At 45.5% G+C, this 25,866-nt stretch overlaps 1 protein-coding gene across 1 annotated transcript in view; it reads left to right on the forward strand.

Annotated features, from left to right (window-relative positions):
* Positions 1–1,292: 1,292 nt before the first annotated feature.
* The window catches only part of CTSD (cathepsin D), a 115,727-nt gene continuing 91,153 nt past the window's right edge, over positions 1,293–25,866 (forward strand). Inside the window, exon 1 of the mRNA XM_030201236.1 lies at positions 1,293–1,479. Coding sequence (XP_030057096.1) covers positions 1,418–1,479 — 62 coding nt within the window. The 5' untranslated portion in view covers positions 1,293–1,417. The remainder of the gene's footprint in view (positions 1,480–25,866) is intronic.

The raw sequence follows: 25,866 nt of genomic DNA on the forward strand, positions 1-25,866 counted from the left end.
GATGTATAGATCAGCAGGACCCAAAGCAGTCCAAAACAAATAAAGTAAAAAAAAAACCCAAAACCTCCAACAACAAACAAACAAACACAGTTTATACCTAATTGTTCAACCATCCTTAGGATTCATCTTTGGGTTTAAAAAGCAAACTATGTGCATTTAAGGACTGGATAAATGAATTAAAACAAAGTTTACAGCAAATGCCCTTAATATGTAATACTTGGTATCAATAATGAAACATAGCATGCAGCCTGAACCAATAAATTTAGGGGTCTGTTTACTAAGATGCGCTAGCGTTTTTAGCACGTACACAAAATCAGCACTTGCTGTGTAAGCGCCCATAGGAATATTGTGGGCACCTACATAGTTAGCGCATGCTAATGGTTAACGCACACTAAAAGCACTATCGCATCTCTAGCATGGCTTAGTAAACAGGGCCCTTATTTTCCATTGAACATAATTAACTTTATATGAACTTGGTGGCTAATAACAGTGTGCTGAACTGGACAATGTTGGCACACTTTGACTGCCTGTGGACAGAACTTCTGCATGAAGGAAGCCCCTACCTTATTATTCAATACATATCTGTGAAACAGTAGTAATAATAATAATAATAAAAAAAAGGAAGTGCATTTTTATAATATAGCACTGCATTCCACAAAACAAAGAGCAAGTTCCCACAAATCATCTTTTTGTTTTGATGTAGGCATAAGAAAAAGAGATGTTAAATGTGTCATTAATTATTTTTTTATTGTACTTATAAATAGTAAGTCTGATTGTTAAGTATCTGATTCTCATAACATGATGTCTTTTTGGTGGCCCTTTACTAGGTGAAAACGTCTCTGCTCGAATACATGGAGTGCCTATAGCAAGCCCCTCCAAATGACACAATGATTTAAAATGTAGAACAAATTAGTAGTCTAATCGATGACACCAATACTTCCTCTGTGTACATCCCTATGCTGCAGAAGCCGGCATGTTTGAAAATATAAGTGAGATTAAATAAAAATGCTACCAACAATAACGAACGACAACAAGAATGCAGCAGCTCATAGGTTTGCTTCTTTTGCTTTGAGTGTACTAGATGACGGCTGCGCGGAGAAGAGGAAACAAAGGCTAACCTAAGAGGCTAACTTTTGACGTCATCATCCCGTCTCCTGTTTTCTTCAACCTCCGAGTCCTTGCTCTCACCAGCAGTGTCTGGCACAGAAGCGGTTAAGTGCTGCTTCCCCGCCCCAATCCGGGATTGGCAATCCCAAGACTCAGGATCAACTGACTGCAGGTCACGTGCTTCTAGACTGCTAATGCTCAGTCATCGCCCTTGATAATAGAAGTGTGAGAAGTCCCTGGAGGCTGGAGTGCTCCTATTTGCGATCTGTTTCTGCCTATCGGTTTACACAACCCGGTTCCTCCCGCAGTCATGGTCGTCCGCCGGCTTCTTCTGCTCGCCTGCTTAGTGCTGTCCTGCACAGCCTTGATCAGGTGAGAGCGGGGCTGGGGTTGGCTAGCTCTGACTGGTAGTCGTGTGCCCGCTCCTTATGAGGCAGAGATCTATCCTATTTATAATAATGTTCTTGATGGGAGGTGGGTCTTCTCTTACCCTCTGAAACGTTACATTTTTGATGCATTTTAATAAAGCTTTAAGGCGCATACTTGTTCTCTCTTTCACAATAAAATAGCAACCCCAGTATTTGTGCTCTGTGTTAAAACTGAGCCTTTTGTCATATCTGGAAAGAAGCTTTTTTATTTTCAGATTGTAGGTCTGTTTAAAATGTTTATTTGTCTAAATCGCCATCATGCATCTGACAGATTATGGAGTTATATCTAGAGTGTAGATTAAATTTTTTGTAGAATCTTGAGCAGATCTTCAATAAGACTTATGTTGCCAGGACAGCCAGCGTGTGAATGGAATTAACACGGCAAATACAGTGCTGCTGCCTGAGGAGTGGAGGAGTAGTTTAGTGGTTAGTGCAGTGGACTTTGATCCTGGGGAACTGAGTTCGATTCCCACTGCAGCTCCTTGTGACTCTGTGCAAGTCCCTAGTCCGTTGCCCCTGGTACAAATAGTACCTGAATATAGTATGTAAACACCGCTTTGAATGTACTTAAAAAAAAAAAAAAAAAAACACAGAAAGGTGGTATATTAAGTCCCATTTCCCCTCCCTTCTACAGGCAAGGAGTCTGCTCCCCATGTGGAGGGCTAGCCTAAGGGACAGCTCTTCCTTGCTAGTTCAAGATAATTTACTGCTTGAGGCAAAGGATGAGATGGGAACTCCCCGCCCCCCTGCTGCACAATGGAGCTTTGGTTAGATAGTAGGGATGGTCCCCTTGTTTAGAACATTGGAAGAACGGGGCTTTTGTTTGATGGGTTATTTGGGGAAATGGCCTAGTTCAGCTCTTCACACATTGGGGGAGGAAGACTTCTGTGGAGTGGAACGCTTAGACCTGAATCGCTTGTTTACTCTTACCAAAAACAGTAGGAATAGGCATGCAATGAAGCTACAAGGTAGTAAATTTAAAATGAATGAATCAGAGAAAATATTTCTTCACTTGTCTCAATGTGTAATAAACAATGGAATTCGTTACCAGAAAATGTGGTAAAAGCAGTTAGCTTAGCAGGGATTAAAACAGGTTTGGATTGCTTCCTAAAAGAAAAGTCCATAAGCTATTATTAAAATGGACTTAGGAAAATCCACTGCTTATTTCTAGGATATACAATACATAAACCAGTAGAGATAATGCCAAGAGTATATGTTGTTGTCCTGATGTGCTACTTAGTGCTATTTACTGATAAAGGGAGTCTCATCTGGTCACCAAGATAATCTTTACCACCACTTTCGGTGTGTATCTTTTAAATGGTGACAATTTTATCATTGACTGCCTCCCTCCTGCCTCTAGTAAAAGAAGCCCGTTTCAGAGCAAATGAAACGGGCGCTAGCAAGGTTTTCGTCGCCAACACCCCCCTCCCCCTGTCCCTCCCTGGCCAACCCCTTCGTTGTTCTGGCATTGCTCCGCCCCCAACGTCATGACGTTTGATGCGAGGGCAGGGCCCAGAGCGATTCCCCCCCTGCCCCCCTCCCTCCCTCCCTCCCTGCCAACCCCTTCGTTGTTCTGCCATTGCTCTGCCCTTGAGGGCGGGGCCCGGAGCGATTTCCCCCCCCCCCCCCCGCCTCCCTGCCTCCCTCCCTGCCAACCCCTTTGTTGTTTTGCTATTGCTCCGCCCTTGAGGGCGGGGCCCAGAGCGATTTTGGTGGCTTCACCACCACGAACCTTTTTGAAGGAAGTCAGAGCTTGGCTTCACTGATGTCTGTGTCCTCAGAACGTTGAGGGTGAGTTTTATTATAGTAGATATTTTTTGTGATAATTTATAATATTTTGTCACTATTAAATGTTCACATTCTCATAATCAAAATCGAAGCTTATATCATTTCTATGCTTCTCAACTATACTTATACATACTCCCATATGGATCAAATAATGGCAGACGGTATCAGTTAGTAATATCGGCTGTACCGGCTGTTTTATCCACATTCAGCCTTGCCATATGTACTTATCTGGTGTTAGTACTGTCCTTCGCTATTCAGTCCATCCAAGTGCTATTCGTGCCCCGACAGGTGCCTGTTTCACTTCATAAGGCTTTTTCAAGGGTTCCTTACACTTCGGACTGCCTTCATTGTCTTACTGCAGTCCGAAGTGTAAGGAACCCTTGAAAAAGCCTTATGAAGCGAAACAGGCACCTGTCGGGGCACGAATAGCACCTGGATGGACTGAATAGCGAAGGACAGTACTAACACCAGATAAGTGCATATGGCAAGGCTGAATGTGGATAAAACAGCCGGTACAGCCGATATTACTAACTGATACCGTCTGCCATTATTTGATCCATATGGGAGTATGTATAAGTATAGTTGAGAAGCATAGAAACGATATAAGCTTCGATTTTGATTATGAGAATGTGAACATTTAATAGTGACAAAATATTATAAATTATCACAAAAAAAAACCTCCAAAAATATATATAAGTATTGAAACAGAGGCAGGAGGGAGGCAGTGAATGATTAAAATTGTTGCCATTTCAAAGATATACACCTAAGTGGTGGTAAAGATTATCTTGGTGACCGGATGAGACTCTCCCTTTATCAGTAAATAGCACTAAGTTGCACATCAGGACAACAACATATACTCTTGGCATTCTCTCTACTGGTTTATGTATTGTATATTCAATTGTTGCAGTAGAGCATTTGCCAGTATTTATTGACAGTATTTCTAGGATAAGCAGCATAAAATGTATTATAAAGAACAAAATTACAGAGCATATTCAAAAGCATGGATTAATGAGACAAAGCCAACATGGATTTAGTGAAGGCAAATCTTGCCTCACCAATCTACTACATTTCTTTGAACGGGTGAGCAAATGTGGATAAAGATGAAGCGGTCGATATTGTGTATCTGAATTTTCAAAAGGTGTTTGACAAAGTACCTCATGAAAGACTCCAGAGGAAATTGGAAAGTCATGGGATAGGAAGTAGTGTTCTGTTGTTGATTCAAAACTGGTTAAAAGATAGAAAATAGAGAGTAGGGTTAAATGGTCAGTATTCTCACTGGAGAAGGGTAGATAGTGGGGTTCCGCAGGGGTCTGTGTTGGGACCACTTCTTTTTAACATATTTATAAATGATCTAGATATGGTAATAACTAGTGAGGTAATTAAATTTGCCGTTGACAAAAAGTTATTCAAAGTTGTTAAATCGTGAGAGGATTGTGAAAAATTATGAGACTGGGAGACTGGGCATCCAAATGGCAGATGATGTTTAATGTGAGCAAGTGCAAAGTGATGCATGTGGGAAAGAGGTACCCGAGCTATAGCTACGTTGATGCAAGGTTCCGGGGTTAGGAGTCACCGACCAGGAAATGGATCTAGGAGTCATCATTGACGACACTTTGAAACCCTCTGCTCAATATGCTGCGGCAGCAAAGAAAGCAAATAGAATATTAGGTATTATTAGGAAAGGAATGGAAAATAAAAATGAGGATGTTATAATTTATTTATTTTAGGATTTATTTACCGCCTTTTTGAAGGCATTCACTCAAGGTGATGTACAGTAAGAATAGATCAAACATGAGCAATAGACAATTACAGCAGTAAAAATATTCAAAAACAATACAAAGTATGGCATGGTATACTACTTACAATGTCAACACAGTACGTAATAGAACATTATAATTGATAGTGAAGGGTAGTAGTAGTAAAGATGTAACATATAGATAGGTAAGAAAGTAGGAAGGGTTAGAAAGTAAGGTAATTGATTTAAAGAAAGTTGCACATCAGATCAGAGAAATGGTTAAATATTATCTCAGCTAGGGTAGGAGTGGATAAACATGTCCTGCTGTAGTATATGTTTGTGTGAGTGAGACTAACGAGTTAGTTACTTCTTCCATTAGGGAAAGGGAATGGGACTTGATATACTGCCTTTCTGAGGTTTTTGCAACTACATTCAAAGCGGTTTACATATATTCAGGTACTTATTTTGTACCAGGGGCAATGGAGGGTTAAGTGACTTGCCCAGAGTCACAAGGAGCTGCAGTGGGAATCAAACTCAGTTCCCCAGGATCAATGTCCACTGCACTAACCACTAGGCTACTCCTCCACATTAAAGGCCGGTTGAAGAGCTAAACTTTCACCTGTTTCCTGAAGTAGAGATAGTCTTGTGTTAAGCATAGCCTTTCAGGCAGTGCATTCCAGAGTGTGGTGGCTACTCCGGAGAAGGCTCTCTTGCGGGTATCACATTGTGTAATTTCTTTTAGAGAGGGTGTGGTTAGTGAAAGTCCTTGGGAGGACCTTAGTGTCCTTGGCAGTGTGTGGAAGATCATCCTATTTTTTAGGTACTCTGGGCCATTTCCTTTCAGGACCTTGAAGATCAGACACAGAGTTTTAAATTTAGCCCTGTATTGTACTGGTAGCCAATGAATTTTTTGCAAAAATGGTGTGATATGGTCACGTTGCTTGCAACTACTACTACTACTACTACTACTACTATTTACTACTACTACTACTTAACGTTTCTAGAGCGCTATTAGGGTTACACAGCGCTGTACAAATTTACAAAGAAGGACGGTCCCTGCTCAAGGAGCTTACAATCTAAAGGATGAAATGTCAAGTTGGGGCAGTCTAGATTTCCTGAGTAGAGTTGTAGTGGTTAGGTGCCGAAGGCGACATTGAAGAGGTGGGCTTTGAGCAATGATTTGAAGATGGGCAGGGAGGGGGCCTGGCGTATGGGCTCAGGGAGTTTGTTCCAAGCATGGGGTGAGGCGAGGCAGAAAGGGCGGAGCCTGGAGTTGGCGGTGATGGAGAAGGGTACTGCAAGGAGGGATTTGACTTGAGAGCGGAGGTTACGGGTAGGAACGTAAGGGGAGATGAGGGTAGAGAGGTAAGGAGGGGCTGCAGATCGAGTGCATTTGTAGGTTAGTAGGAGAAGCTTGAACTGTATGTGGTATCTGATCGGAAGCCAGTGAAGCGACTTGAGGAGAGGGGTGATATGAGTATATCGGTCAAGGCGGAAGATAAGATGTGCAGCAGAGTTCTGAATGGACTGAAGGGGGGATAGATGGCTAAGTGGGAGGCCAGTGAGGAGTAGGTTGCAGTAGTCAAGGTGAGAGGTAATGAGAGAGTGGATGAGAGTTCGGGTGGTGTGCTCAGAGAGGAAGGGGTGAATTTTGCTAATGTTATAGAGGAAGAAGCGACAGGTCTTGGCTATCTGCTGGATATGCACAGAGAAGGAGAGGGAGGAGTCGAAGATGACACCGAGGTTGCGGGCAGATGAGACGGGGACGATGAGGGTGTTATCAACTGAGATAGAGAGTGAAGGGAGAGGAGAAGTGGGCTTGGGTGGGAAGACAAGAAGTTCGTTCTTGGCCATATTCAGTTTCAGGTGGCGGTTGGACATCCAGGCAGCAATGTCGGATAAGCAGGCCGATACTTTGGCCTGGGTTTCCGCAGTGATGTCTGGTGTGGAGAGATAAAGCTGGGTGTCGTCAGCATAAAGATGATAGTCAAAACCATGAGATGAGATCAGGGAGCCCAGGGAAGAGGTGTAGATTGAAAAAAGAAGGGGTCCAAGGACAGATCCCTGAGGAACTCCAACAGAGAGCGGGATAGGGGTGGAGGACGAACAATGAGAGTGTACTCTGAAGGTACGATGGGAGAGATAAGTGGAGAACCAGGAGAGGACAGAGCCCTGGAACCCAAAAGAGGACAGTGTGTCAAGAAGTAAGTTGTGATTGACAGTGTCAAAAGCGGCGGATAGGTCGAGGAGGATGAGGATGGAGTAGTGACCTTTGGATTTGGCGAGGAACAGGTCATTGCAGACTTTAGATAGTGCCGTTTCTGTCGAGTGTAGGGGGCGAAAGCCGGATTGAAGCGGATCGAGGATGGCATGAGAGGAGAGAAAATCAAGGCAGCGGGCGCGTTCAAGTACCTTGGAGAGGAAGGGTAGGAGGGAAATGGGGCGGTAGTTGGAGGGACACATAGGGTCAAGTGATGGTTTTTTTTGAGGATGATGTTACTACAGCATGCTTGAAGGTGTCTGGGACAGTTGCAGTGGAGAGAGAGAGGTTGAGGATATGACAGATGGGGGAGGGGTGATAGTAGGAGAGATGGTGTATTTAACATTTCTAAAGCGCTATCAGGGTTGCGCAGCGCTGTACAATTAACAAAGAAGGACAGTCCCTGCTCAAAGGAGCTTACAATCTAAAGGACAAACAGTGCAGTCAATCAGGATTGAGGCAGTCTAGATTTCCTGGATAGAGGTACAATGGTTAGGTGCTGTGATATGGTCACGTTACTTGCAACCTTCTATGAGTCTTGCTGCTTCATTCTGAATCAACTGGAGCTGGTGCAGGCCCTTTGTAGTCAGACCATTGTATAGTGCATTGCAGTAATCCAGTCTTGGATGTTATTGTTCTGTCCTTTGACAGCCTTGCCTGGTTGGGATAGATTCCTGTAATGTGTTTAATGTTTAATGTAGTCACTGTAATGTTAAATAAGCAAGGCATTATGTGAAATGTAGTTCACAGGTAGTGCAGACACACTTGTTTAGAAAACTGTTATTAGTGGTGTGCTGTTGCCTAGGCCTTTTTGCTGAGCCTAACTTGGCTCTGTCCTCATTGGTCCTTTTGGCCTCTTGTTCTGTGGGCTTGACGCCCCCCCCCCCCCTGGGGTGGGGTGTTCAGAGGGGAGAAGGGGACTGGGGTGGGGATCTCAGACAGGGGAGGGGAGAAGGGGACTGGGGTGGGGGTGTTCAGAGGGGAAAAGGGGAGGGGAGAAGGGGACTGGGGTGGGGATCTCAGAGGGGAGAAGGGGACTGGGGTGGGGATCTCAGAGGGGAGAAGGGGACTGGGGTGGGGGTGTTCAGAGGGGAAAAGGGGAGGGGAGAAGGGGACTGGGGTGGGGATCTCAGAGGGGAGAAGGGGACTGGGGTGGGGATCTCAGAGGGGGGAAGGGGAGGGGAGAAGGGGACTGGGGTGGGGTGTTCAGAGGGGAAAAGGGGAGGAGAGAAGGGGACTGGGGTGGGGGTCTCAGACGGGGGAAGAGGAGGGGAGAAGGGGACTGGGGTGGGGATCTCAGAGGAGAGAAGGGGACTGGGGTGGGGGTGTTCAGAGGGGAAAAGGGGAGGGGAGAAGGGGACTTGGGTGGGGGTGTTCAGAGGAGAGAAGGGGACTGGGGTGGGGGTCTCAGACAGGGGAGGGGAGAAGGGGACTGGAGTGGGGGTGTTCAGAGGGGAGAAGGGGGCTGGAACTGGGGGCTGAAAAAAGGCAGAGAGAGAGAGGGGACAGATCCTAGATGGAAGGGGGAGCGAGAGGGAGGGCAGACCCTGGATGGATGGGAGAGGGAGGGCAAATGGTGGATTGAAGGGGCATAGAGAAAGGGCAGGTAGTGGATGGAAGGGACGGCAGAGAGGGCAGACACTGGATGGCAGAGAGAGAGAGAGTGAAGACAGATGCTGGATGGAAGGAAGACGGTGAAAAGAAGATGAGGAAAGCAGAAACCAGAGACAACAAACTGTAAATAAAATATATTTTTTTATTTTTTTTGCTTTAGGATAAAGTATTGTAGATGTGTTAAATGTTTATAATAGAACATGTAAATAAGGTAATCTTTTTATTGGACTAATTTTAATACATTTTGACTAACGTTCGGAGAACAAAACCCCCTTCCTCAGGTCAGGATAGGATACTGTAACAGCACTATAGTGTACTGACCCGAGGACGGAGGTTTTGGCCTCTGAAAGCTAAATGGTATTATTTTACTTTCTATATTTGTTTTATTTCTATTTGTTAATTTGTAAAGTGGTGATTGGTACTTGTTAGTTTTTTTCAAATTTGCATCTGCTGTCTTTATATTTTGCACAGTACTAGGGGACAGTTTCTGTTTCTGTGGTGTTGCATTGTATGCAGAGTCTGGCATTGGTGGTTCAGTTTAATTTTTGTCTAAATAGAAAGTTTATGATTACTTTTTGCATAGTGGATTAGGGTGTATCTGTGTTTGTGAAAAAGACATGGCTTTCAGTTGGCATTGACTGTGCAGGATCGACGATCTGTACTAATCTGTCTGGTTTCGTTTTACAATAGGTGAATTGATGTTCTAGTGCTCACTGTAGTGTTTAAGATGCTTTCCTTTTCCTTGTGTGACTCGTACAAATTACTGCTTATGTTATGGTAGAATTGCTCTATAGGTCCTGAGTGTTTTGTATTCTCGGTATGCCTAGTACTGGATTTGGGGGGGGGGGGGGGGTGGTGTTAAAAAAATGACCGGCCCCGGGTGTCAACTACCCTAGGTACGCCACTGGGGCCCAATGCACATTTTCTGTGTCAAACTAGTTAGACAGAATTTCACTGGGTGGCACTACAGTCCACTCTGTGGAGTTCACAATCTTACTATTGTGAAGCGCTGCATACGACTGGTAGCGCTATAGAAATGATTTGTAGTAGTAGTAGTAGTAAATTCAGACCAGGCCTGTGAGATCAAAGGCTTCTAGCAACAGAGGAAAACAAATGGCTGTACTTAGCACTTCTATATGAATTGCTTTGTAGAGGGGATTGATGATATTTGCCTTTAGTTTTAAGGAGTCTAACAGATTCAGAGTTTTAGAAATATATTATACAGTTAAAATAAAGTTTTGACTCATGGATTCCAGGTATGAATTTGTATCGCTCCATGGTGTGACCACATCGTGAATACTGTGTGCAATTCTGGTCACCACATCTCAAAAAAGATATAGTGGAATCAGAAAAGGTACAGAGAAGGGCGACAAAAATGATAAATGGGGATGGGATGACTTCCCTATGATGAAAGGCTGAAACAGCTTGGACTGTTCAGCTTGAAGAAAAGACAGCTGAGGGGAGATATGGTGGAGGTTTATGAGTGGAGTGGAACGGGTAGATGTGAATTCCTTGTTTACTCTTTCCAAAATTACTAGGACTAAGGAACATGCAACGAAGCTACAAAGTAATAAATTTAAAATGAATCGGAGAAAATATTTCTTCACTCAACGTGTAATTAAACACTGGAATTCGTTGCCAGAGAATGTGGTAAAAACAGTTAGCTTAGCGTGGTTTGAAAAGGGTTTGGATAACTTCCTTAAAGAAAAGTCCATGAACCATTATTAAAATGGACTTGGGGAAAATCCACTGCTTATTTCTGGGATAAGCAGCATAAAATGTTTTGTTCTGTTTTGTGATCTTGTCAGATACTTGTGACTTGGATTAGCCACTTTAGGAAACAGGATACTGGACTTGATGGACCTTTGGTCTGTCCCAGTATGGCAACATTTATTTACTTACTAGTAAAAGAGGCCTGTTTCGTAGAGGAATGAAACGGGCGCTAGCAAGGTTCCATGCCCCCCTCCCTATCTCTCTCTATCCCTGTCTGTCGTCCAAGTTGCAGCCTCCCTCCCTCCCTCCCTCCCTCTGTCCCTCTCTGTTGTGTGAGTTCCAGCTCCCCTCCCTCCGTCTCCTCCGAGTTCCAGGCCCCCCTCCCCTTCGAGTTGCAGGACCCCCCCCCTCCTGCCCTTCGAGTTCCATGGCCCCCTCCACTTCAAGTTGCAGGACGGCCCCCTCCCCTTCAAGTTGCAGGATGCCCCCTCCCTCCACTCCGAGTTCCACGCCCCCCTCTCCTCCGAGTTCAACACCCCCGCGCCTCCCTCCCTCGAAGTGCAAGCAGGACCTGTCCTCGGGCAGACCCTCGCCTTCCTGCGTGCCGGCTCTAATTTAAAAATTGTTACCTCGGGGTCCAGCGTCAGCTTTGAAGGCGAGCGGTGCTTCATACTGCCTTCCCATCTGTCTGAGCTCTGCCTCTGGTCCCACCCTCATTTCCTGTTTCCGGAAGGGCAGGAGCAGAGGCAGAGCTCAGACAGATGAGAAGGCAGTGTGAAGCACTGCTCGCCTTCAAAGCTGATGCCGGACCCCGAGGTAACAATTTTTAAATTAGAGCCGGCACGCAGGCAGGCGAGGGGCTGCCGGAGGACAGGTCCTGCTTGCACTTCGAGGGAGGGAGGTGGGGGGGTCATGGAACTCGGAGGAAAGGGGGGGCGTAGAACTTGGAGGGGCGTGGGAGGGAGGGGGCATCCTGCAACTTGAAGGGGGGCATCCTGCAACTTGAAGGGGGGTGTCCTGCGACTCGGCAGGGGGGGAGGGAGGGGGGCGATTGTTTACTCACCTCCGGTGCCTGCTGCTTGGTTCCCTTCCCTCTCACTTTCCATTGGTCCGTCCTGTGACGTCATCCCCATGGCGGACCAGTGGGAACCGTGTTACGAACCCAGGCATCCAGACGGATGTTCAGAGGTCCAAATTATTATATAGGATGTACTATGATGGTCCAGGATCAGGAAGTATTTTTTTTTTTGTAATTGGTCCCAGGCTACATAATTTGACTGTTAAACATTTTGCCAAATATAACAAAGAACTTCAAAGTTCATATTTTTTTATTATTTATCTTAGAAATATAAGTTGCATTCAGAGAAGGGAAAACGATAAAATTAGAGAACATGAAATTTTTTTATTTATGTATGCATGCATTCTTGTATCCCACTATTATCCAAAAACAAGTGGCTTACAATTTACATGTTGGTGGCATTACAATCGTGCTTTACAGTGTGAATTGTAGTTTGTGTAGAGTTTATGAAGAGATGTATTTGACGAGGAAAGTTAGCTGTAGCTTTTGTCATTGTTTGTATAGTTTTTGGAGTGATTTATTCATTTGTTTGACGTGTCGATTTGGGGATGAAAGGTGTAGGTATCTTTGTAATTAGCTGTAGATTTTTTTTTAAGATAGAGGTTTTAATTTCTTTCCTGAATTAAAGGAGATTTGAGATGTTTCTTATGGCTTTTGGTGTTGAGTTCCACCATTTGGAGGCCAGGTAGCAAAATCCTGCTGTGTAGATGGTTTTGTAGGTAATGTTTCTGCAGTTGGGTAGATGTAGAAGTAAGTAGCTTCTGGTTTCTGGGCTTGCATTTCTTGGGAATAACTCAATCATGTTCAGCATATATTCGGATCCCATTCCAAATAGTATTTTGAAGATCAGGGTGCTCACTTTGAAAAATAGTCTTGCCTTGATTAGTAGCCAGTGTAGTTTTTCAAGCAATGGGGTTGCTGTCTCTTATTTTGATATCTTGAAGATCAGTCTTGCTAACATGTTTTGGACTATTTGTAGGGATTTTAGTGTGTTTTCCTTGCACCCTGTGTATGCTGTATTGCAGTGGTCTAGTTGCGATAATATCATTGATTGGACTAATATCCTGAACAAGTGTCTAGGGAAGTAGTCTCTCATCCTTTTCAGTTTCCATAATGTACTGAAGCATTTTGTCGTAATTTCTAATATTTGATTGTCCAGTGTTAGATTTGTTTTCGAGGATGATTCTTAATATTTTTAATTGTGCTTCTATTTGGTATGTCTGTTGCTTGATTGTGAAGTTTTGGCTGGATAGAACCAGGAATTTGGTTTTGTTTGAAAGTTGTTGCCCATTCTTCCATGAGGTCCAGGCCTTTTAAAATTTTGTCCAGTATGTTTGTGGTGCTGTTGTGAAAAAGTATGAAGATGGTGACATCATCTGCATATATGAATAGGTTGAACCCCATTAGTTCCAGTTTTTTACCGAGTGGCGCCATCATTATGTTGAACAGTATTGGTGATATTGGTGATCTCTGTGGTACCCCACACTCAGGGATCCATGGGGAAGATATCTGGTTGGACATCTTTACAATATAGGATCTGGTCTTTAGGAAACCATGTTGCTACTGTTCAACTAATTCCCATGTTGTCGAGTAGTGCCATTAATGTGGTATGGTCTACTAGGTCGAATGTACTTGACATATCAAATTGTAGTAGTACATTTTGTCCTTGGCATATTATGCTTCTGAATTTTGTTATCAGGGTGGTTATGATTGTCTCGGTACTGTGTTGTGGCCTGAAAAATGGATTGAGAATTTTGTCAGGTATTCCATTAGTTGTTGGTTTACAAGACTCTCCATCATTTTGGTCAGTAGTGGTATTGAGGCCACTGGTCTGTAGTTTGTGATATCGTTGAACTTGCTAGTTGTGTTTTTGGGGATAGGTGTAAGTACTATGTTGTCTTTGTCTGTTGGGAATTGGCCTAATTTAAACATGTATGTGATGTATTTGGTGAAGTACTCGATGAACCAGTCCGGTGGGTTTTTCATCATATAGTTGGGGCAGTTGTCTAGTAGGCAGTATGCAGGTGCATATTTTGTCAGTAGTGACTTTAGTTGGGGTGGTGTGAAAGAGGTCCATGTTCTGTCTTCCGCGATGTGGTTGTCATTTGTTTTGCAGTCTTGTAGATAGTCTGTGATGGTTGTTTGAGGTTTCACAAGGATTGATCTTGTTTGCTTTTTTGCTTTTGAAGTGTTGTGCAAGCTCATCTGCGATTGGTGGTGTTTCAGTTGTTGCCAGTACATTCTTGGTTTTCAGTAGTTCATGAGTTGGAATTTTTTTTTTCATGTTCGTCTGTTCGGGTTCGTGTATGTACTGTGGTATTCTGCGTTCACTTTCTTTATACTGTTTGTTTATGTTCTTATCGTTTTTCTCTATTTGGTTCTGTTTGTGTCTGTATTGTTTTTGGCCCATGCTCTTTCGACTTTTCCTGCATCATTTTTTCATGTATAATAGGTTGTCATTAAACCATGGACATCTGTGGAGGAGTAGCGTAATGGTTAGTGCAGTGAGCTTTGATCCTGGCAACCTGAGTTCAATTCCCACTGCAGCTCCTTGTGACCTTGGACAAGTCACTTAACCCTCCATTGCCCCAGGTACAAAAACTTTGATTGTGAGCCCTCTAGGGACAGAGAAAGTACCTTCATATAATGTGTACAGCACTGCGTATGTCTAGTAGCACTATAGAAATGATTAGTAGCAGTAGTAGTAATAGGACGTGGTTGGTTTTTATTTTGAGTGGTGCTATTTTGTTTAGTTCATTTTCGCTTGTTACATCCCAGTTTCTCATGAAGTGTGTACCTTTGGGTTTTAAGTTGCTGTGTTCGTTAATCGTTGTTTTCCAGAAGGTATTGTTGCCCACTTTCCCTCTGGTTGTGGTTGTGTGTGGCGTTCCGGATTCTCTTTTCTTGCCGCTTTCTTTCTATTGTAGTGTGAAAGTGAGTTTGCTATGTTCTAACCATGGTACTTCTTCCCATTTGTGGTTTATTAGTATCAATTGTGGTTTATTAGTATGTGGTTGTTTTGTGTTGAGTAGGTGAGCTAGTATGTTCAATAAGTGTCCTTTTGTGTGCAATGAACTGCCTTGTGCTGTTATGAAATTCCATTGTTTTAAGAAATTCATTAGGGTTCTGGTGTTTCCTTCGCTTTGTTTTCTAGGTGCAGGTTTATGTCTCGTGTTAGTAGGACATTTGAGTGATTGGTACAGATGTTTGATACAAAATCCATAAAGTCATCTTGGGCGTTTGTCCAGCTTCCTGGGGCACAGTAGAGTAGTAAGATGCACAGTTGGTGGGTTAGTGTTTTGTTAGTGGTTCTGCATTCTAGAGTTTTGATTGCTGAGGTTGCATGTTTAGTGACTGGTTCTACTGTGGAGGAGGATTTGTATACTATTTCTATGCCTCCTCCCCTCCTTTTGGTTCTGTTGATATGTATTATTTTGTAACCTGGTAGGCAGAGGTCCAGTAGTGCAGGGTCATCTTTTGAGGTTCAGCCATGTTTCTGTTATGCGCAGTAATCCTAGTTGTTATGTGTCTATCCAGTCTCTTAGTAATGCTGTCTTGTTAACTGCTGATCTTGCATTTATGTAGCCTATGGGTATCTGGACTTACATGTCGTATTTAATGTTGGTGGTTTTCACAGTTTGTAGTTGTCTTTGTGGTTTGTCTGTTTTGATGTGGTTTTGTTGCGTGTTGTTCAAGTGTGGTTTCATGTTGCTGGTTGTTTGACCTCTGTGTTGTTGCTTAGGTTGTGATTAGGCTCTTCCAGTTGTTAGAGTGAGCATCTTCTTCCTGTGATGCGTACTGGCATTTTGTTTAATTTTTCAGGAGTAGCTGCTGGTATTCCCAATATCCGCATTATTATTGTGTAATAGAAGACACATGCCTTTGTGTTGGCCATTTTGAGTACGTGTGGTTGAGTGTGTCTGGATTCTGTGGTGTTTGTGTAGGTTTGGGTTGTCTTTTTTTCATCTACCTAAGTTGAGGATGCGTCTGTTTGTCGTTTCGCAGTCGAGGGTTCTGTGTTGCAGTGCCACGTGCCGATAGACAACGCTAAGTAGTGTGATTGACTTCTTCCTGCATGAGGGCCAGTTCGTGGTCGAGGGTTTTGTGCTTCAGTGCCTCGTGGGTCTCCATGCAGAGTACAAAAGCATGACTGTCCAAATACATTTAAAGCTTACGAATAGAACTCAAGCTGAGCTGACATTTAAGAATCACGTGTTGAACTAAACTAATCCCTCCAACCAGGCTAGAAATGTATTCTCTGGTAGGAGTGTCCTTGTACCTTAGTTTTTAAGGACAGGTTACTGGAAATCTGTTTAGGATCCATAATTTAATTACTTGGTGGAACCAGGCAGAATCCATCAGGTAGGGAGAACTTTTTCTGCCGTGAGTCGTGGGGTGGTAGACTTAGGAGTATGCTCATATTAGCCCTCTCCTCAAGTCACTTCATTAGCTCCTTATCCATTTCCGAATACAATTCAAACTCCTCTTATTAACTTACAAGTACATTCACTCTGCAGCTCCCCAGTACCTCTCCACTCCTATCTCTCCCTATACTCTTCCCTGGTTATATCTCTCTTATCTGTACCTTTCTCCTCCACTGCCATCTCCAGACTCCGTTCCTTTTATCTTGCTGTACCATATGCCTAGAATAGACTTCCTAAATCAGTAGTCAAGCTCCAGCTCTGGCTGTCTTCAAATCTAGGCTGAAAGCCCACCTTTTTGAGGCTGCTTTGAGCTCCTAACTCCTATTCACTTGTTCAGTTCCCATCATTCCCATCTTAAGTAATTCCCTTATCTCTTATTTGTCCTGTTTGTCTGTCTTGATTAGATTGTAAGGACTGTCTTTTACACGTCCAGTGTACAGCACTGCGTACATCTAGTAGCGCTATAGAAATAAGTAGGAGTAGTGCGAGGAAATTCTTTTCCACAGAGAGGGTGGTTGATGCCTGGAATGCCCTCCCATGGGAGGTGGTGGAGAAAAAAACGGTGACTGAATTGAAAAAAGTGTGGGATGAACACAGAAGATCTCTAATTAGAAAATGAATGGTATAAAAAAACAAAACTTAAATGGCGACTCTGGCTGTGAAGAAGTCAAGCTTGTATGGTCTGTTTAGGATGGGCTAGATGGGGTTTTGACAGAAACTTCAGTAATTTGGAATGTGCAGACAGGGCCGGGCAGAGTTTTACAGTCTGTGTGCCGCAAATGACAAGACTGATTTGAATAGGCTGGAGTGGGCTTTGAGATCAACCAGTAGTTGGACACTAAGGACAAGGCTCGCGGACTTTTAAGGTTTATGTCCCAGAAATGCCAAAGAGAGACAATAATCAAGTATTCCATATCACGTTCATTGTTGGTTTAATCATGACTTGATAATGAGTGTGGCTGTTGGGCGGACTGGATGGACAGTTCAAGTCTTTATCTTCCGACAGTTACTATGTTACTATGATTCCAACTCAGTAACAGCAGCAAACTTTATCCAGTACCAGATATATTACAAAGTAATATAAAATCCTGTAAAAGTTACTGGGGACTAGAACACGTTCAAATAGCCTAGCCAGAAAAGGGCAGCATTATAAATATTGCAATGGTCTCTGAAAAATCAATACGCCTGCTAGAAAACTGATAAGCTAGATTGCTTGAGTTCCTTACATACAGACAGAAAACCTAACCTCAATTACACATGCTGAACACAGACCCTCAACCAACCACCCTCAGCCGTACCCTTCTTATCCCTTATAACATGGTAAAGTAAATTTTCCATCCCTTTCGTGCTCTCCTTGTTTTACCTTAATTTAATTGTAAACCACTTAGCCATATCTTTTTATGATTTGCGGTGAATCAAAATACATTGAATCTTGAATCTATGGAGTAAATTACCAAAATTAATTTTTATCAAAATATTTCTATTTTTAAACTGAATGCCTGTGAAATCACACTCTGTATATAGTGCAATACCAGAGGCAGAAAAAGTGTTTCCTCCTGTATTATGCAAAACATAGTTCCTTGTCATCAAGCAGATGAAGCCATTACTTATGGGTTGTGTCCATCAACCAGCAGGGGGAGATAGTGAGCACTCAATTTTTCACAGTGCCTCATGGCCAGCTAGCTCCACTGCCTCTTCAGTATTCTCTATCTCCCCAAGCAGGGTGGCTGTAGCTTCTTCGAGCTCCATCAAAAATCTGCCTGGGGGTGGCTCCTGGCTTGCCAGTTGTTAGCCGGGGTGTTAGAGGCTATAGCAGCTTCACTTTGAAGGCACATAGGTCAGCCCTTTCCCTGCCTTACCCATGCCCCCGTGGATGTGGACATATTAGCTTGCTTTTCCCTGTCCTTTCCCACTCAGTGAATGCAGGCACATTGGTTCGCCTTTCCCACTTATCTGAGCCTCCGGAGTGTTTTTATTTACCTCTTTTGCCTCTGCTTTCCTCACAGCGTTAAAATAAATAAATAAATAAATAAATAATTAAAGTCGTGTCATGCTTTAGCGCAGCAATCTTGGAAAAGAGGTTTTTTCTTGAGATTCTTCTGCAGGACCGGAGCTGTGATACTCGGTCTAATGAGGTAAGAGTGTTTTCTGACTCCTCCGGGGTGGGCCCGCGATCGGGACGTTTTTGGCGCAAACCGCCATTTTTGAATTTTACCGCCGTTTTCGGTGATGGCTGCGGAGACTGTAAAGTGCTGTTCTAAATGTGGCAAGCGCAAATCAGCAGCGGGGCTCTGTAATTCGTGCTGTACAGACGGTAGAGCCGGCCCGAGCATGGTGAGCGGCGATCTTTTGCGCTCTGAGCTGGCAGCGGATGCCATTTTGGATTTTCCACACGGCACGGCCTCCGTTGCGACGGAGAGCCCTGAATCTGGGGGGGGGGGGTCCTCTGAGTGAGGCTAATAATAGAGCTGATAGCCCTGGGCAGGATCCGGGCGGTCAGGGAGCGGTTTTCTCCCCTGATTTTGTTTTAATGCTGCATAGGGTGTACATGCTTAAAAGAGCTCTTCCAGGATCCTCTGCCTGCCCCCCCCCCCCCCCCCCCCCCCGGTGGATCCTGGCCTTTTGGAGTTGGCTTTGCCTGATTCTTATCCTCCTGATAAACGCAGAAGCGCTAAACCCCTTCTGAGTGTGGCGCACCCCCCCTTTCCCTCCCCGTGGTCGGGCTATGAGGATTCTGAGGGGTCTGGCAGAACTTCTTGGGCTGAGGAGCCAGAGTCAGGTGCAGAATTGCCACAGGAGCTTGATGATCCGTCTGCGGTGAGGATTTTCCACCGCGAGGAGCTGCCAGCGCTTATTTCAGATGCCTTACAAGCACTCTCGATTGAAGATCCTGGGAATGGCACAGCCTCCTCTGTTAATCCAAGGATGGCTAGTACCAGAAAGCCTGCTCGAGCCTTTCCTTTGCATGACTCCATCCAAGAGCTTATTTCGGCTCAATGGGCTGACCCCGAGGGACCTTTGAAGGTTGCCAGGGCTAAGGGCAATTATACCCTCTGAGTGAGGAACATTTGGCTCACTTTGCAATGCCTAAAGTGGATGCCCTGGTCACGGCTGTGACAAAGAGAACTACCCTCCCTGTTGAAGGAGGTGTTGCCCTGAAGGATATTCAAGACCGCAGGCTTGATTCAGCTCTGAAGCTGTCCTTTGATTTGGCAGGTCTCACTGTTCGGGCGTCTGCATGCAGTTGTTATGCTGCTAGAGCCTGCCTGGCTTGGTTACAGCAGGCAGTGGAACAGCCCGGTGATGGAGAGGAGACCTTATCTGAAGTGGCTCCGCGGATGGAGTCGGCCTTGTCCTTTTTGGCTGACGCCCTTTATGATATGGTCAGAGCTTCGGCTAAACAAATGGCTGTAGCAGTGGCGGCTCGCCGCACTCTTTGGCTACGACATTGGGCGGCGGACATGGCCTCTAAGCAAGGGTTGGTGAAGTTGCCCTTTCAAGGCTTTCTCCTGTTTGGTGAGGAGCTGGATAACATTGTTAAAGGCCTGGGGGATTCCAAACCTCAGCGCTTGCCCGAAGATAGGCCGAAGCCTTCCTCTAAGGGTCAGGCGGTCCGCTCCTCTTACAGACCTCGCTTCTGTGAAGCTAGAAGGTACCGCCCGGGGCGTGCTGCTGGGTTCACTTCGCGTGCCCGCTTTCAGCAGAGAAACTCCTTTCGCTCGGACAAACGTTCCGCAGCTGCCGGTTCAAGGCCTGGAGTTCAGGGGCGACCCTCTCAATGATGGTGCGCCAGCCCCCTCCTCGTTTCCTGTCATCGGAGGAAGTCTTTCCCTCTTTTTCGAGGAGTGGGCCAAAATCTCCGCAGATCAGTGGGTCTTGGACCTGATCAGAGACGGATACCGAATAGAATTCGATGCCTCGGTGAGAGACGTGTTTGTGGAGTCCTGATGCGGTTCTGCCGCCAAACAGGCGGCGGTAGAAAAGACTTTGCACAGTCTGTGCCGGATAGGGGCTGTGACCCCGGTGCCTCCCGTCGAACAAGGTCTAGGCTGCTACTCCATTTACTTTGTGGTGCCACGAAAAGGTGGGTCTTTTCGCCCGATCCTGGACTTAAAAGAGCTAAACAAGTCCTTAAGAGTGCGGCATTTTCACATGGAAACCCTGCGCTCCGTCATTGCGGCGGTACAACCAGGAGAGTTTCTCACATCTCTGGACCTGAAAGAAGCTTACTTGCACATACCAATTTGGCCCCCGCACCAGAAGTTTCTGCGGTGTTGGGAAAACATTTCCAGTTTCGGGCCTCTCCTTTTGGCCTCGCCACAGCTCCCTGAACCTTCTCCAAGGTAATGGTGGTAGTAGCTGCCTTTCTCAGGCGAGGGGGTATCCGAGTTCACCCGTACCTAGACCACTGGCTCATCAGAGCAGACTCAGAAAAAGAGAGTCATCTAACCTCAGCCAGAGTGGTTTCAGTCCTTCAATCTCTGGGCTGGGTCATCAATATGGCCAAAAGTTACCTGACCCCCTCGCAATCTCTAGAATATTTGGGGGCCAGGTTCGACATAGCCTCGGGCTATGTGTTTCTTCCCAAGCAAAGGCGGTGCAAGCTTCAGAATCAGGTCCGTCTGCTCCTGAGGATGCCCTGCCCGCGAGCTTGGGACATTGTCCAGCTGTTGGGATCGATGACAGCCACCTTGGAAGTGGTGTCATGGGCGAGAGCGCACCTGAGACCTCTACAGTATTCTCTACTTCAACGATGGTCTCCAGTATCTCAGGATTATGTGCAGACTTTCTTGGCTCCCTGCGGCCCGCCTCAGTATGGAGTGGTGGCTCTCGGACAGCATGTTGCGGCGGGGAATGCCGCTGGCGCTCCCCAATTGGTGCCTAGTGGTGACAGATGCCAGCCTGAAGGGCTGGGGCGCACATTGCCAGGGGAAGCATGCCCAGGGTCTGTGGACGCCCGACGAGTCGGAGTGGTTTATCAACCGCCTGGAGTTGAAAGCGGTGTTTCTGGCTCTTCTGGCCTTTCAAGTGACCCTGGAAGGATTGGCTGTCCGAATGATGTTGGACAACACGACAGCAGTGGCCTACATAAATCGACAAGGCGGCACTCAGTGCAGAGCTCTAGCCGCGCAGGTCGAACAAATTTGCCACTGGGCCGAGCTGCATCTACAGTCCCTGTCAGCAGCTCATATTGCAGGTCAGAGCAACGTGCAAGCCGACTATCTAAGCAGGCATGAGATCGATCCAGCGGAGTGGGAACTAGCAGACGAAGTATTCCTGCAGATATGTGCCAAATGGGGCAAGCCAGTGATGGATCTTATGGCGACCAGTTCCAATGCCAAAGTCCCGTGCTTATTCAGCAGACGGAGGGATCCTCGCTCTGCCGGGTTGGATGCCTTGGCTCAACCCTGGCCCCTGGGCTTGCTGTATGTCTTCCCTCCGTGGCCCTTGTTAGGGCGAGTGCTCCTGCGGATTCGGCTGCATCCAGGAGAAGTGGTGCTCATCGCCCCGGATTGGCCCAGGAGGCCTTGGTATGCGGACCTCCAACAGATGCTGTTGGAGGCTCCCTTTCCGTTACCTCTGGTTCCGCACCTGTTGTCACAGGGTCCGGTGGCCATGGAGGACGCCTGCCGCTTTGGTCTTATGGCATGGCGATTGAGAGGGCGCAATTGAGAGATAAAGGCTACTCAAATAAGGTAATTTCCACTCTCCTGCAGGCCCGTAAGCGCTCCACTTCCGTGGCTTATGCCAGGATTTGGCGCCAGTTTGAAGTCTGGTGTGTTTCAAGAGCGTTTTCTCCATTGCGGGCTCCTGTCTCGCCGATTCTGGACTTTTTGCAGGATGGTGTACACAAAGGCTTGGCCTATAATTCCCTGCGGGTGCAAGTGGCAGCATTGGCCTCCCTGCATGGCAAGGTTGAAGGTGTGCCCTTGGCTGCTCATCCAGATGTGGCACGGTTTCTTAGAGGGGTGCTTCGGCTCCGTCCTCCCATGCGGGCACCTTGTCCAGCTTGGAACCTGGGGTTAGTATTGAAGGCCCTTCAGGGGGCTCCTTTTGAACCGCTTCGGCGTGCTTCAGAGAAAGATTTGACACTGAAGGCCGTCTTTTTAGTGGCCATTACCTCGGCGAGACGGGTGTCAGAGCTCCAGGCGCTGTCCTGTAGAGACCCTTTTCTGCAATTCTCAGAGTCAGGGGTCACGGTTCGGACCATGCCTTCCTTCATGCCTAAGGTAGTTTCAGCGTTTCACCTAAATCAGCTTGTTTTTCTTCCCTCCTTTGTTGAGGAGGAGTTTCCAGATTCATTTGGGCAGTTGCACCTTTTGGATGTGTGCAGGACTCTGTTGCAGTATCTGCGAATTACAAATTCTTTCAGGACCTCTGATCATCTTTTTGTGCTGTTTGCAGGTCCTCGCAGAGGGTCTTCAGCGTCTAAAGCCACTATTGCCCGTTGGCTCAAAGATCTTTTCAGCATATCTGCTGTCTGGCCAGGCTCCGCCTGAAGCCTTTAAGGCACATTCCACAAGAGCGATTTCCTCTTCCTGGGCGGAAACTGGAGCTATATCTCTTCATGAGATTTGCAGTGCTGCAACATGGGCTTCTAAGCTCTCTTTCGCAGACATTACAGACTGGATGTGGCTGCCAGGAGGGATGCGCGTTTTGGAGCACAGGTGCTAGCGTGTGGTGTGGCTTGTTCCCACCCTATTTAGGGATTGCTTTGTTACATCCTATACATAATGGCTTCATCTGCTTGATGACAAGGAAGGGAAAATTAGGTTCTTACCATGATAATTTTTTTTCCTTTAGTCATAGCAGATGAAGCCATGAGCCCTCCCTGTATGATTGTCTGTATTGCAGTGATTCTGATTTTAGGTGCTGTTCTTGTTTCTTGAAGTTATATTCCTTCCTTGGGGAGTCGGAAAACAGTCTTCAGGATTCTTGTTACAGTTATAGGAGGATGAGTTAATTCCTTCCAGTTCATGTTTTGGGAGGATGAGTTTATTCCCTCCAGGAGGATGCAAGTATTCCCTCCGTTTATACAAAGTGGAGGACGAGTTTATTCCTTCCAGGAGGACAAGTTTATTCCTTCCAGGAGGATGAGTTCATTCCCTCCTTTTTTGGAGTTTATGCCCTTGTTAAGGGGCCATCGTTCGCTGTGAAGAAAGTTCATGTTATTCCCATTGCGGTTTGCCATACTGCTTTGGAAGCTTCAAATACTGAAGAGGCAGTGGAGCTAGCTGGCCATGAGGCACTGTGAAAAATTGAGTGCTCTCTATCTCCCCCTGCTGGTTGATGGACACAACCCATACGTAATGGCTTCATCTGCTATTACTAAAGAAAAGAAAATTATCATGGTAAGAACCTAATTTTCCCATTTAGTAGATGTAAATTCCAAAAGGTTTGACATCCAATCACTAAATTGGAAATAAAATTATTTTTCTACTTTTGTCGGGCCATTTTATTTTTGTAATCATTTTGTTCCTAGTTTCTGGCATCTGCTTTATTCTGTGTGCTCTTAACTTAGTTTTAAAGGCTTCCTGGCAATTTGCAATGTCTTTCTCTCTTGTTCCCCTCGCATCTTCTCCTATCTTCTTCCTCTACATCAGTCTCTGACATGGATCTTTCTTCCATTTTCTGCTTTTATATCTTCTACTACTACTACTTATCATTTCTATAGCGCTACTAGACGTACGCAGCGCTGTACACTTGAACATAAAGAGACAGTCCCTGCTTGACAGAGCTTACAATCTAATTAGGACAGATAAACAGAACAAACAAGAGATAAGGGAATATTAAAGTGAGGATGATAACATAAGTGTTCTGAACAAGTGAATAAGGGTTAGGAGTTAAAAGCAGCATCAGAAAGGTGGGCTTTTAGCTTAGATTTCTTAGATTTGAAGACGGCCAGAGATGGAGCTTGACGTACCGGCTCAGGAAGTCTATTCCAGGCATAAGGTGCAGCAAGATAAAAGGAACAGAGTCTGGAGTTAGCAGTGGAGGAGAAGGGTGCAGATAAGAGAGATTTACCCAGTGAACGGAGTTCCCGGGGAGGAATGTAGGGAGAGATGAGAGTGGAGAGATACTGAGGAGCTGCAGAGTGAATGCACTTATAGGTCAATAAGAGGAGTTTGAACTGTATGCAGAAACGGATAGGAAGCCAGTGAAGTGACTTGAGGAGAGGGCTAATATGAGCATAACGACACTGGCGGAATATCTAGTCATCCTTCTTCCTCACCATTCAGTTTTCATTATCCCTCTTTACTGCATTCACCTAGAGCTTTCCATCTCTTTTCCTTTTTCCCGACCCTCTCACTAATTCTCCCCCTTTTGCATCCTGTCCTGCACTCCCTGTGTCCAGCATCTCCTCTTCCATAGTCCCCCTTTACTCTAGCATCTCCCATCTCTTCTCTATTCTCTACATCCAGCATCTCCCATTGCGGCTGCACCACCACCACCTACCATATCTCTGCCCAGGCCTGAAGCTGCAGTTAAAGTAGATATGGCATAGGGCCTTTGAGTGTGTATGAGCTTAATGCCTCCCATGTCCCATTCCCTCAGCACAAAGAATGTGGCAGGCATTAATCGTGGGCATGTGCTCAAAGGCCTCTGCTGTGTTGACTCGCCTCTAGTGCCATTGGCTTGCTGCTGATTTGCATACTGTTGCCAGTATAACCCCCAGAATGTACAGCGGAGTAGCCTAATGGTTAGAGCAGCTGGCTGAGAAGCAGGGAAGCCTGGTTCAAATTCACTGCTGCTCCTTGTGACCATGGGGCAAGCCATTTAATCATCCATGTTCTCAGGTACAGTTTAGATTGTGAGCCCTCCTGGGACGGGAAAATGTACTTGAATGTAACTTGCTTAGGGCTATATCTGAAAAAGGCATGGGCCAATCCCAATAAATAAACAGACATTGGGAACTAACAGTTCAGAGCCTGAAGCCTTCCCAGATGTTTCCTTGAGCTGTTTGAAGACTGTAGCAAGTGCTGACAGGTCAACTCAGTTGCAGACCACATAGTACTATTTTGGGTGGGAGAGGATATTGACTCATGCACTTAAGCCCTCCTTAAAGCTGACCTTTTAGGGTTCATAATGGGGCATGTCTAGAAGTACTGGTACTAGGTTTCACAGTGGGCCTAAACCAGGGGTGTCCAACCTTGGCCCTCACCAGGTCAGGTTTTCAGGATTTTCCCCATGAATATGCATGAGATCTATTTGCATCCAATGGAGGCAGTGCATGCATATAGAAATTGTGGAAATCGTGAAAACCTTACTGGATTTCAGCCCTCTAGGACCGCAGTTGGACAACCCTGGCCTAAACCATAATATCTTTTCTTAAGTGGACATTTTCTTTTTGTACTTTATGACATTCTTGACTTACACCTTACATTCATCATAGCATTTTTCTGTTGAATGGTAAATAACCTGGATTGGCCACTCTTGGAAACAGGATACTGGGCTTGATGAACCTTCCCAGTATGGCAACATAGGGATCTGGCTGGGGGAGCAATAGATAATACACAAAATGAGGACAAATCTGCATTAGTACAACGACAGAAATATGAGAGTGGTTTCCAGTAGTGGACCACAAAGATGAAGGGACACATAATGCAGAAAAGTACAGGGCCAAATTCAGTAAAAAGTCTGTCAAGCTCCCACATGATACATTGATTTTTAGAAGCCTTCCCCTTTAAGAACAGGAAAACCTGCTGACGTTCCTAAAA

The sequence above is a fragment of the Microcaecilia unicolor genome, chromosome 4 (assembly GCF_901765095.1).
Source record: "Microcaecilia unicolor chromosome 4, aMicUni1.1, whole genome shotgun sequence".
Taxonomy (NCBI): Eukaryota; Metazoa; Chordata; class Amphibia; order Gymnophiona; family Siphonopidae; genus Microcaecilia; species Microcaecilia unicolor.